This window comes from Pollicipes pollicipes, unplaced genomic scaffold (genome assembly GCF_011947565.3).
Source record: "Pollicipes pollicipes isolate AB1234 unplaced genomic scaffold, Ppol_2.1 Scaffold_7231;HRSCAF=8579_pilon_pilon_pilon, whole genome shotgun sequence".
NCBI classification, from domain to species: Eukaryota; Metazoa; Arthropoda; class Thecostraca; order Pollicipedomorpha; family Pollicipedidae; genus Pollicipes; species Pollicipes pollicipes.
Window position 1 is genome coordinate 43,857,659 of NW_023597034.1, and position 12,608 is coordinate 43,870,266.

General features: G+C 49.8%; 1 protein-coding gene across 1 annotated transcript; it reads left to right on the top strand.

Moving 5' to 3' along the window:
* Positions 1 to 206: 206 nt before the first annotated feature.
* Positions 207 to 10,830, top strand: LOC119109480 (sodium/potassium-transporting ATPase subunit beta). Its single transcript, XM_037233107.1, has 6 exons — positions 207 to 478; positions 3,338 to 3,481; positions 4,512 to 4,631; positions 8,180 to 8,469; positions 8,694 to 8,868; positions 9,927 to 10,830. The coding sequence occupies exons 1-6, from the start codon at positions 391 to 393 to the stop codon at positions 10,028 to 10,030; spliced, it is 921 nt and encodes a 306-aa protein (XP_037089002.1). The 5' UTR covers positions 207 to 390; the 3' UTR covers positions 10,031 to 10,830.
* The last annotated feature ends 1,778 nt before the right edge of the window (positions 10,831 to 12,608 follow it).

A 12,608-nucleotide genomic window follows, 5' to 3' on the forward strand; every position in this document is an offset into this window, starting at 1 on the left:
TAAAAAAATTGATCAACATCACACAAAAGTGTAAACCTATGTGCAAAAAAGGCATATGCGGTATTTTATTTGATTTAATACTGTTTAAAACCGAAAAATTGCATAATTGGTGCTGCCATCCTTTTACTTGCAACCATAACAAGTAGTTATTGGAGGTATACTGTCCACCTCTTGTTGTTTACTCGTTCATATTTTTGTCGCGATCATTTCGTTGCATTCGCCGCATTGCCACCCAGTGATATATGTTGCTTACCTCTGCTCCAGGAGTTGTGGATGGGCGCGGTTGGAGGCTGGTCGGGTGTGTGTCTGGTGATTTGCGTGTTTTATATCAGTGTGATGCGATGGTTTAAAGCGTCGCAGTTCTGACAGGTGTGCAGAAATCTTTTAAATATGCCTGCTAAAGCGCATCAAAGCATCAGAGACTTCTTATGGAACAGTGAAGAGAAGAAGTTCCTGGGAAGGACGGGCAGTAGCTGGTGTGAGTATCTACGTTTGTTCGCAATGTCTTGTTCCATTTTTTAGCGTACAATTTAAATTGTATTCACTTATACATGTGTATATAGTATATATATATATATATATATATATATATATATTGTGGAGACAATTTGTAGAGCTTGTATGGTGAGCCGTTATGTGTTGTCACATGCGCATGAAAAAGTATGATGGGTTGGCTTGTTTTCATGCGTGCCAAATGTGCAGATTGGCTCCATAGTACAGTCTAAGACAAAGTCAGATTTGTGTAAAGATGGATTGATACATTCATAAAAACACTTACAATTGTCCTTTACCTGCAATGGTGCTTTTGGTTGTTGTGCAGCCTGCATCTAATGTGCTATATGCCTGTGTAACATCTGTGCACTGAAACTTACTTTCATGTGCTCCAAACTTAAGCCAGGACACATTGAGCTGAATTTTTAAACTTGTAAGTGCAGAAGGTGTGTTCCAGTAATTTTGTTGAAAATGTCTCAGTATTACATCTCATCTTGGTACCAAGCCAGGACATAGTGAGCAGAATTTTTAAACTATGGAAGTGCAAAATGTGTGTTTGGGTATTTTTTTTAAAAATGCCTCAGTATCACAAGTCCTTAAAATGTTGTTTCTTTATGCTGAAATGGCACCATGCCCAGATCACTGATGGCTGGAATTTTGGTCTAAGGTGGTGACCCAATGGTGGCTGGTCCTGTCCTGCATCAGGTCCTTTTTCAGGTCACTGCTGCACCTGACATCTGACATGCCTAGAATGCTGACTACCTTCCCAACAAGACATGCTCATCTGGCATAATTTGTGTTTTTGAAGAGCAGGGTGAAATGTATAAATATCTTTTCCTTGAAGGGGTGGTTCACCTTTGCAAGGGGTTTTGAATTGAAAAAGCATATTAAAGAACTAGTTGGCATTCATGGCCCTGCCCTTCTTAAGACTTAACACCATTTAGTTTCTAAGCTATGCACCTGCAAACATGCAGACTTTCTGGTAGACTATTCCAATGTCACGCAGGCATCCATATTACCACAATGACATCCAAATTAAGTTATTTCATCACATATGTAGTGATCAATGCTAACAAAATGTGATAATCAGATGGTCCATAACTGGCATTTTTTAGCATTATTTCCAAACATATTGGCCATCAATTGGCTCTCAATGAATGTTGTGCAAGTTTTAATGGCAATCAGATTATGACATTGAGGAGTATGAAATTGTGTTTTATATGATAATATTTTCCTTTTAAAAGAAGACTGGTAGCTAGAAGCAAGCTCATTTTGTCATATCTTATGCCCAGTTCAATATCTTCACATATAGAATATTCCTTTTGACATTTTTTTTGAAACTGGAAGATAATTTTTGTAGTGGAGTGCAAATTTTCCAAACTAGAGGACAAAATTTTCCAAGCAATGTGAGTCATTTTACTATTGATAACTAATCATTGGGATATTACAGTACAGTTGGCAGTACCACACAGAAAGGCCTTATTTCATACACAGCAATTCATGTAAAAGCACCTCAAAGGTAAGAAAACATGAACATTAAACTTGGTGTACTGAAATAAAGCAGTCCCAAACTCTATACCATGGAACACATGTACTTATATGTGAGTGGACAATCTGGAAAAGTTTTTCCATGGATACCATGGATCTAGGCAAGTTTGTTTATCTTAAAGTGGCACAGTAAATAATGGGCACCTTATGTCATTCTCCCAAGGGTCCAACAAGTCATTTATTGAGCAGTGCAATGTCACAAAATCAGTTTGGAGCTGAGCAGGGAAAAATGACACACAAAAGAATGCCAGTGAGTGTGCCACAGACAGCCACCTATACACATTCCACCACACTCATGCTACTCATGATCCACCACAGTCACGCTGCTCGCGCTCCACCTTCACAGCTTTAAAAACGACAAAGACACGGCAAAATCCGCGTGACTCCTCCCTGTCACCTGCCGGACACCGCGCGGGGCCCCGCAGGTCCCAGCCGAGTAAAAGATGCAGGCAGTACTCTGACCGATTTGCCGAGATTGCGCAAGTAAAATGCCTGACAGACCCGTCCGTGCCTGCCAAAAGGGATCAGGGTCGGTCACTCCGCTTACTCCGGCGGATATTTGTATCTGTCATCAGCTGATATTCCACATACATACGTGGCTATTACGCGTCTTTAGTCTGAGAGATAAAACAGTACGTCAAAAACAAAACACAAAAAAACGGAAAGTGATCAGGGATCAGGGATCAGCTCACACGCGTGCATGCATGCAAACACAGCCTGAGACTTCCCTGTCCCAAGGAGCTTCCAAGGTCGTCACGTTACGTCAGTGATGTAGTAAAATCCGATACAGTTTTTCACTACACCACTGTTGTGTGTGCCCCAGCTCAGCTGGCGCTCAAATAGCACACCCAAGTTTTTTGTTCCCAGCCTCTCCCGGACGCTCTCCCCACCGACCCGTGCGCTCACGCGGTGCAGTCCCCGGGTGTTCTGTCGGTCCCAATGACAAGGAGGTCGGTTTTGGATGCGTTGAGTTTGAGACCATGGGCATGGAACCACGGTACTAGGAAGGACAGGGTGGTTTTCGTGCGTTGGACGAGGGGGGGGGGGGGAGGGGGAAGGACAGTCGACGTGTTACTAGGAAAAAAGGCCTGTTCCATTTCAGGTTTCAGATGAAGCTGATGAAAATGGATGGAGTGAGTTAATGAGTACTTAATTGTGACTTGATCATTGTTAATTAAAATGCTGGCGACTGTTGTGATTGCCTCGTCCACACGAAATCGACTGTTCAGTCTTATCTTCCCTGCGTATCTATTGTGGGTGGCAAGCAAACTCCAATAATGAATTCCTTCTTTTTCAGTGAAGATTGGCATATTCTACGTTATATTCTACGCATGTCTGTTAGCCTTCTGGACGTTATGCCTGGTGATCTTCTTACAAACACTGAACTTGCGGGAACCCAAGTGGACCACCAAAACGGGAAGCTTAATTGGAGACAACCCAGGTGAGTGGTTCCCGGCAATCTCTTACCGATTAATTTAAAAGACATGAAAGATTAAATATCCTGTGTTATTCTCCTCGTGAAATATCTCAGTTTCTTAAACCCCGCTCAATGTCAACGACAGATCTGCTGTAATCCGGTTGGTGTCGGTGTGACTCCAAAATCAGTCAAATGTTCTTGGGACTCCGTGGAATCGATTTCTTTGAACTTCTATGGTGTCAAAGTTGGAATTGAATGATCCAGGTCGTCGGTGAGTGGGCTCTAAACAAAAATGCCCTTTACGGAATAAATTGAGTCTGGTAACTAGTATGAGCTCTGAAAAGAACAATCACATGCATCTGTTTTGTATAAAAATAACACTGGGATTTTTTGGCGTCTATGTAAATGATAAGTTTCAAAGCTACCGTAGCCGAGATATACAAAGGAATCGGTTCTGAAAGAAAGCCATGCCTTTTTGTTGGGGTAGGAATTGGCTCAGATTTATGAGGTACTGCCCTGCATATAGCGTGTCGAAATCCAAAGTTTTTCAGTGTGAGACGACATAGTTTCACTATCTTGGGCTCCTAGTCTTGTATTGTTGTAATTTCGGTCTCCCATTTGCAGATAGTTTGAATTTTTAATAATTTCCGCCTTCTTCGGGGCGGCGGAAAAGGTATTTTGGTTTCTGCGGGAACTACGGCTATTTTCTTTTTAACTTCCTGCGTGAGAGTCCGAATCAACCATACCTGCTGTGAGTATAGGTTTGAATCGGCTTCGTGGAAACTGCATCAAGCACAGGTCTGCTGATTTGGTTATCATACCTCATTTTGTCATCTTGGTCACCCATCTTGTCACCACCTCACCTTGCCACTTTGCAGCTTTCTCAGACCGGTTAGTGTTGGGGGGGGGGGGGGGGGGGCTGGAACGCTACGCGGTGAATCTGGGCTTCTGTGCCATTGTGTCAGGCTGTCGTGCCCGGCTCCGGAGAGGGCTGGCTGGCCGGCGCACTGCAGCCCGGCTTACTGACGTCCGTGTTGTTTGTGGTCGGCTGCAGGACTGGGCTTCCGGCCACGGCCACCCACCAAGTCCATTGAGAGCACGCTCATCTGGTTCAATCAGGGCAAAGGCGAGAACTGGGGACACTGGGTCACGGAGCTGACCAACGTCACCGAATGTGAGTACGAACTGTAAGCTGTCGAGACTTGTTATGACTCATGAGTATGTGAGAGTTCGGAATGTTTGATTTGTGGAATATAAGTCTGACGTTTCACATAAATGATAAAACTTATCTATACAGTAAGGTTTATTGCAGAGGGATATCAGAAAACAGGGAGGAAATAACTCGTCCGTTGGTCGGGTAACCGGGCAAATCCACACACGTATCCAGCAGAGAGCCGCGCAGGGGCTCTATTTGAGGGGATGTTTGACGGTTGTGTGAAGTTCGGAACTTGATAGCCGGAATACTGTACACAGATATGAACGGGTACCAGGCAGTTCACTCAGCACTCACGACGCACTGCCTAGGCATGACTTAACGTCACTCAAAGCACCTTTCCTGGGCTGACACAAAAAAAATGCAGAGCAACGCTTTGAATATCCATTATCCACGTACTCTGTGGAGTTATATTTTGTACATTGCTTTTGACCCGGGACAAAATGTTAATGAGCGTTACGGCTGATAACTGTCAAAGCGAGAGGGCTGCCAGTGCTCAGCCGTGCTCAGTGTCGTGCTGCATTGTATTACGTGCCGACATATCGAGCCATTCTGTGAGCCATAGACACCTGGCGTGATGCGGAAAACGAAGCAACGATTACGAAGCGGAGAAGAGCCAAGGCAGATGAATGGGGACTGGTAAGACGTAAGGATTGCAAGACTGGATACGGGGAATGGGGGGAGGGGTTGGGAGAGGAGGATTGGTTGTGAGACTGCGGGCGTCAGACGACGCTGAAGCTGCGTAGAATAGCCGGACCGTATTATGTACTGAGCGGCACCGTCGTCAGTGGCTGGCGCCTATGTGCTGGCTGGCCTTTGCTGGCAGGCTGCCACAGCATATGCGACGGCTGTTGTTGGCCCATTTGTATGACTGAAAATAACGTATCGTTTCGTTAATAACGTAACGTTTTAAAACGTGTCACAAATGTCGCAAAGAGTCCTGGGTAGGAGTTAGAGGACTTCGGTGTGCCGAGTAGGTGTTTTGTGGGCGCAAATGACCAGTGCAGTTGATGCATCCTTAAAACTCAATGTCTAACTAAGGGATGGGTATTTTGCTGGCTTTGTCGGTTGCCATACGGAAGCGTGCGGCTCATAAGCGATTATCGGCGCTGTGTTCAACGGGGTGTGTCTACAACCGGTAGTGCGAAGGTGCCGCGTATCTCATTTACGAGTGGGGCCTCAGGCCCCCCGCCCCCTAAGGTGTTCCGGATAACTCCCGAACTGTTTGGAACGCCATAATAAAGCTTTGTTGAGCTGAGTTTGCATCGTTTTTTCTGCCTTGGTTGTGAAAATTTTAAACCTGAAGTTGGTGGTTCATGATCAATGACACAATGTCATGACGGTGATGCTTTACCCAGAAGCAACAAATAACGTTTATATTTCGCATAAAATGCGCTGCAAAAACGTTGTCTGTGCTGGCCGTATTAATGCCACTGAAATGCATTACTGTCGTTCGAGTGGCTTGTGCGGGGTCAGGTCAACCAAGGGCGTGTTAAATCAAACTTTGAAATCTGTGCCATATGAGACCATTTGTAGCTCATGTGATTGTAACTTAAATCGCATGATCTTGCAGGTTTGGGAAGCTCTTCATTGACGTGACTTATTTGGTTCTTGATAAAGCCGTTCGTATCAGTATAACAATAACCTTCATGATTTGACCTCACATGACCTATCGTAGGGTTTATGCGTCGGTGCCCGAAGGTCTTCATCTGATAGGCATCCTCGAGCTATCCAACGCCTTCTTCCGCTTTGTCGTGGGATGCTTAGTTCTTGAAACATCAAGAGTCTATAAAGAGCTAATTTGGCCCCTTTAAGGATGTTCGAACCTTCCAAGGTCGCGTTGGTACTATTACTTAGTTACGACTCTCTGGTACAGTTTGATGACGCCTGTAAAATGCTGTTTTTCCGGCTGCTTTATCGTGCTTAGTTTTCAAGATCCCAAGGAGCCTCTAATCAGCCGGTCGAAGGGTCAAGGTCAAAAACTCTCACAGGGCGAGGGTTAAACTGACAGCAAACAACAAGTTTAATACGCACCTCTGAATTACATGTGTTCCTGAAATATCAGTTCCAAAGTTATGTCTTTTCAGTTGTCTTGCCTTCAACCATCCGTTTTTTTGGTGCTTGGTATTTGTTATTTACCGCTCGTTTTTATGATGCGTTATGACCTCTGTTGAACCCTTCACCTTTTTGGGATCACTGCCATTGTTTGTCAAATAACGCGCTGGCAAATGTTCTCTACACGCGGCATATTACCCGCACACGGGCTTTCCCGCTTTCAGCCGCGGATTCCAGCCCCTTCGCCTTTCTACTCGGCCGAAGGGAATCACATGGATTGTAATCAGTAATACTCTGATGACCGTGAAGCCTGTGTTTGATAACAGCCATCTTCCTTAGGAAGGCCAAGACGGGATCAGGTGATCCCTACCGTGCGCGATTTGGTCATGCTCGCGCCCGTGATCGCCATGCTCACTAACCTGGCTGGTAGTGACTCATGTTGGGCGCTGTGACGCCTCACTGACGGTGTGCCGTGTGCTCGTGCCTTGTCCCGAGATGGGTGTGAGCGTGACTAACACATCGGCTTGGCTGACCTTGCCTCCGTGTCGTTTATCTTGCCGTACGGCTTTTCACGTCAGACAGTTCTTTAAACTTGTTTCTGATGCAGTTATTTCTGCAGCATGTTTGCGGCGTAGACAATTTAAATATAAGTTTGGCATGCTCCATTTCGTATCAAGCATTTCTTAATATATGTGTGATATCACTCCGCAGTGCATTTATTGATGCAGACAGCTGTTGCTCTGTCACATGTGTCTCCATAAATATGTTTTTTTATTCACTTGGGGGGGGGGAGGCTTCCCCCTTCCAAGTATTGAAGAAAGAGGGCCAAAGCCGGGGTGAAGTATTTGTTGGCGTATTTTGTGGGTAGGTTGGATGATTTTACATTAGTCACTATCCCAACTCATTTTCCGAAACTAATACTCCGGTGTGATGTTCTGTCTCACTATAATGGTTTCATGTGCTTTTGTGGATCTGTTGTCTCACCATCAGTGATTGTTATAAGTGCAGAATTAAATTTTTTGTTATGATTTAGAGTGTCTGACAGTAAATCGGTACATTCACCACACACCAGCGTCTTGAAGTAAAATGGTATAGCCCAGAGTAAATGGGACTAAGCATAGCATTGCAAAACAATGCTACGTATGAATGCCAAATGATATGAGCACCAGCATGGGCTCATCGAATGAATCGTGCATCGCGAGGCATTGAGCAAGGCCATTAGTCGTTTTCTTTCATCTTGTGCGGGGTAAAGCTCATCAGTGCCTGTAAAGGCTGGACGTTTTATAGTCGTGGCATGGGGGCACCGTCTTGGCATATCTATGAAGGGCCCCGTGCGACAACCACCCCGTCGCTGTCTAGGAGGTTCCCGGGCATTGGCTGGATTTTCTGTTCGTGAGTCACCCCCGATCGAAGGGGTAACTTGATTCCTGACAGCGCTTCCCCGCGTGCGGCAGCGTACCGATTCGTGGACCCAAACGCTGGCGCCCAGCTGACCACGTGCAACTACGACAAGCAAGCTGGCAAGAACCAGTTCTGCGAGTTCAAGATCGACGAGCTCGGCGGTCGCTGTACCAAGGAGCGCCGCTTCGGCTACGAGGAGGGCCGTCCGTGCATCATTGTAAAACTCAACAAGATCTACAACTGGGTGCCGGACTTCTACACGAGCGTGGCCGAGCTGCCGAAGAAAATGCCGAAAACTGTGCGTGACCGGATCGCCCGCGACTTCACCAACTCCTCCTCCCATGTGAGCGCTCCGACCGGTGTGTGCCCGGTTGGGCGGGCGGTAGGCGGCCGAACGTCCGATCTCCGGCCGCAGCTCTGTGTGTGGGGGGGGGGGGGGGGGGGGCGTGCGTGCGTGCGTGCGTGCGTTATCGCAGACGGAGTGTGCTGGGCGTGTGGTCCGCTGTCTGTTTGTGGCGGTCGCCGCTCCCGGGCCTCTGCTGACGGCGCTGTGTGGCCCGGCCGCAGATCACCAAGAAGAACGTCTGGATTACCTGCGAGGGCGAGAACCCTGCCGACGTGGAGAACATCGGCCTGGTCAACTACTACCCGCACCCGGGCATGCCCTCCTTCTACTACCCGTTCACCAATGTGCAGGGCTACCAGAGCCCGCTGGTGGCCGTCGAGTTCAGCGACGTCAAGTGTGAGTTGACCGGGGAGACGGCGCCGCTGGCCGCCCGTCGCCCGGCTGTTCTGCTGCAGTCGACAGTACAGACTGTTTGGCCACACCCAGCGGACCGTGCTGAATGCAGGAAAACAATGTAGGAGATTTGACTACGTGAAAGGAATCTTGCAATGGATTTGTTCCAGAATTGGTCTCACAGTGGAAGTGATTTGATAGAGCCCTCTAGCAGGAGCCTGGCTGAGGTTGTTAAAGAGATGGTGTCTGTGGCAGCAGTTTGGGCAGGACTGGCGTTAAATCATGCATGCTTGTGTGTATTAGTAACTTTATTTTATTTGAGAGCGCAATGGTCGGGTACATAGGGCTGTGGACTCACCCGTCGGGGGTGTGGCCTGGCCTCAAATCCCAGTCGCGCCATATGCCCCTGAATGCTGCTGTGGACAATCCAGTGTCTTATGGTCCGAAAAGGGGCATAATGTCGTGCCTCGAGATCCTTTTTTTAAAGAGATTTGTCCGTCTAAGGAATTTTAAACATCTGTTTGATATATAATTAGCCATGCAATTTAACAGTATGTTGCGTGCAAGTTCTCATATTTCCTGTCGTTATTTTCTCAACCCGTCTTAGTCCTGTGCTCAAACAATATTATGCTACAAGGGCATCTATCCTGTGCATTTGCTGTGAGCTCTGCGATTGGATCCACTGCATTGAAAGGCAACCGAGTGACGCGTTTCATCTGTAGCGTTAACGCTGGTCACTTGTAAATAACGCTCCGCAGTACGAGATATGCTTGATAGTCATTCATAGCCTTCATGGCATGCGGGATAGCTAGATAGCTCGGAAGCTGAGCTTTGCGATAAAGCGGACGGAAAGCGTAAACATAGCATGCGGAGCATGCGTGATCTGTGCGGATATTTACGTCAGTAAGACCAGATGTAAACGGTGCACGAGTGTGCCTGTCATGATGTCGGTCAGCGGTGACTGTTACGCCCCCCCCCCCCCCCCCCCCACTCCCCTCGATGTCTGAGCTGTCTCTGCGACACTGCCGTTCCTCTGACGCCCTCCCTCTCCCCTGCTTCAGCCGGAGTGCTCATCAACATCGAGTGCAAGGCCTGGGCCAAGAACATCAAGCACGACCGGAAGGAGCGCCGCGGCTCGGTCCACTTCGAGCTGATGGTCGACTAGGCGGAACCGGCCGCGGCCCGTAGTATCTTCTTAGATGGCGGGCGGTACCTGGGTGCCAGACACCGGACGCCGGGAGCCGGGAGCCGGGAGCCGGGAGCCGGAGCCGGGAGCTGGGAGCCGGGCGCGGCCGAGACGCCCCTAACAGTGAGCACCGCCGGAACCTCAGCGGGTCGGCGAGGGCGTTGGCCCAGGCCGCTTACAAAGAAGTATTGCGCAATCTCAGCATGACTAGTGAGTCTGATCTCTGTGTTGTGCGCGAGAGTGAGAGCAAGAAAATTCCTGGTACGTCCGGGATTAGTCGCTTGGTGGGGCGTCACGAGTTCCCCGGATTTTATTTGCGGACGGTGTGTTTTACTGTTTTGATCGTTTGTTTACTGTCCGAACTGCCTGTCGAATGTATGCGGTAGTGCCCGTCAAGTCGGTAAAATCGCTTGCTCAATACGTTCACATTCACAGTCACAATGCAAGCACATGCACACGTTGTCACCCCGAGACAGCTACCATGCAGCTACGGTTGGTCAGTCGTCCATTGGTCTCGTTGCACACGCCAGCTGAACCACCTGCACAGGGGAGCTGCTATCCCGCGCAAGTGGAGGAGCCAGAATGACCGGCCGACGGCCGAGCGCCCGTTTGTTGTCCGACCTTTGATATAGCAGCTTCGATGTAACCGTGTCGAGTTGTCCGGCAATAGCCACGTTGGAGGCGCGTTCCATGGCAGCGGCGGGGCTGCTCCTGTTCCGATCGGTTTGTGCAAGGTATCGCCGTTCCGTTTCGATGCGATGAATAAATCCCGCCGAGTACGTGTGTGTAGAGCCCGCTGGCTGCGGCGGCGGCGCTTCTCACGGCTGGCCGCTGCTCGCGGCTAATCGGGAGCGAAGGGATCGATGCCGGACGGGCCCGCGACCGACGGCAGGGGCCTGCTGTGGCGTGACCCGCCGGCCGCAGCCCGCCCCGCCAGCTCACGTGTCTAAACGGACGACTAGTCGAGTTTGCCGCTCCCCGCGCCTGGAGCGCCTCAGTTCACCCTGCGGTGAGCAGGTTCCAATGCCAGCCAGGGGTTATTTGCGCCGATCGGGGGCCCCTGAATCATTGAGGGCCTGTACTTCGGTCAGACACCACCAGTACCGCTCAGTGGACTCCGTGTCGGCATGGGCCTGAGGCCCCACATCCGAAGTAGGAGCGACATCAGGCCTAGCGATTTCCGCTGCCTATGTTTGTGAGGGACCCAAGCCTACCAAGGGCAGTGTTCAATGAGACCCGAAGAGGGGCCGGGGCCACCGAAGCCAACGATCAAGAGCCCGATTGGGTGGCATAAGGGTCGGTAGTTCACATAAAGCATCCCGGCCAGGAGGGCCGTGATCTGAAAAGTTAGTCAGTGGGCCTCATGCACCGATCAAGGGCCCTGAAAGGATGCGGGGGTCTTTGTCGGCCAGAGACTACCAATACCGAACTGTTGGCCTCGTGACGGTCCGAACCCCGGGGCCCCACTTCCCGAACAGGAGCAAGGCCAGGACTCACTTTTGCACTAGTCTGGGTCAATGAAACGATGATCGGGCCCCCATGTCGGCCAGGGACCCACAGCGCCTTACGGCGGGTCAGGTGTCTGCAAGTGGCCCTGAGTTCATCGCGGAATTTGGGGAGGCCAGAAGAGCGGCCGAAGGGCCCCTCGGGACCAAAAATCAAGGGCCTGATTGGGTCCGGGCCGGGTCCTCCCGTGGTGCTGTGACCTGAAGCGTCAGTCAGAGGGTCCCTTTAAAGGCCCCTATCCCTATTATGCAGGACCTTGACACGACGCTAAACAGTCTGCTTGGAGAAGGTCTGAGCCCTGAGAACCCATTTCCCGAGCAGCAACGACGCCGTGCCCGCAATTTGCAATGTTCTAGTTCTCTGAAGCAGTGCGCGGCTTTTATGTCGGTCAGGGACCACAGTGCCCGACAGAGGCCCAATGTCAGCAAGTGGCCACGAGTCGGCCAGTAACCGTGTTCGAGGGCGCTCGAAGAGGGACTGAAGGGTCTGTCGAGACCAGAGATGAAGGACGCGATTGGAAGGCTGAAGAGCCCAAGGGGCTGGCTGCAAGTCACGTTAAGGACCCCCGCCCGGAGGGCCGTGATCTGAAATATCGGATAGGGCCCTCTTTATCGATTGGGGACCCCCTGGCATCGTTCCTCTATTTTGGCTAGAGATCACCCAACACCGAACAGTCGGCCCAGTGTCGGTCTAGGCTCTGGGGGCCCATTGACCAAGCAGGGACAAGGGCGGGCTCACGATTTGCATTGGTCGTGGCCACTGCAACAATGCACGGTTCCTGTGTCGCTTAGGGGCCCACAGCGCCTAACAGGGCGCTAACAGAGCACCGCAGTGCCGGTGACAACCAGGGGCCTCGAGTCGGCCAGGGGAACCTTTGCTGAACAGGACGGGGACGGGACTGCGAATGCGAGATGGCCTGTTATATTGATAATGAAAGGAAGCCTGATAACTTATGATGAGAGCTCACATTCAGGTAATGGATGGGCCCTGTGTCAGTGGGGACCCCCAGTATTTAACGGTGGAACATCCAACCCAATTTCACCCCGGAGAC

Bases quoted from the DNA above. Each gene is read 5' to 3' on its own strand.
- LOC119109480 (XM_037233107.1), top strand. From the start codon at position 391: ATGCCTGCTAAAGCGCATCAAAGCATCAGAGACTTCTTATGGAACAGT. The intron at 3,482-4,511 runs GTGAGTGGTTCC...GGTCGGCTGCAG, and splicing joins CTTAATTGGAGACAACCCAG to GACTGGGCTTCCGGCCACGG. The intron at 8,470-8,693 runs GTGAGCGCTCCG...GCCCGGCCGCAG, and splicing joins TCACCAACTCCTCCTCCCAT to ATCACCAAGAAGAACGTCTG.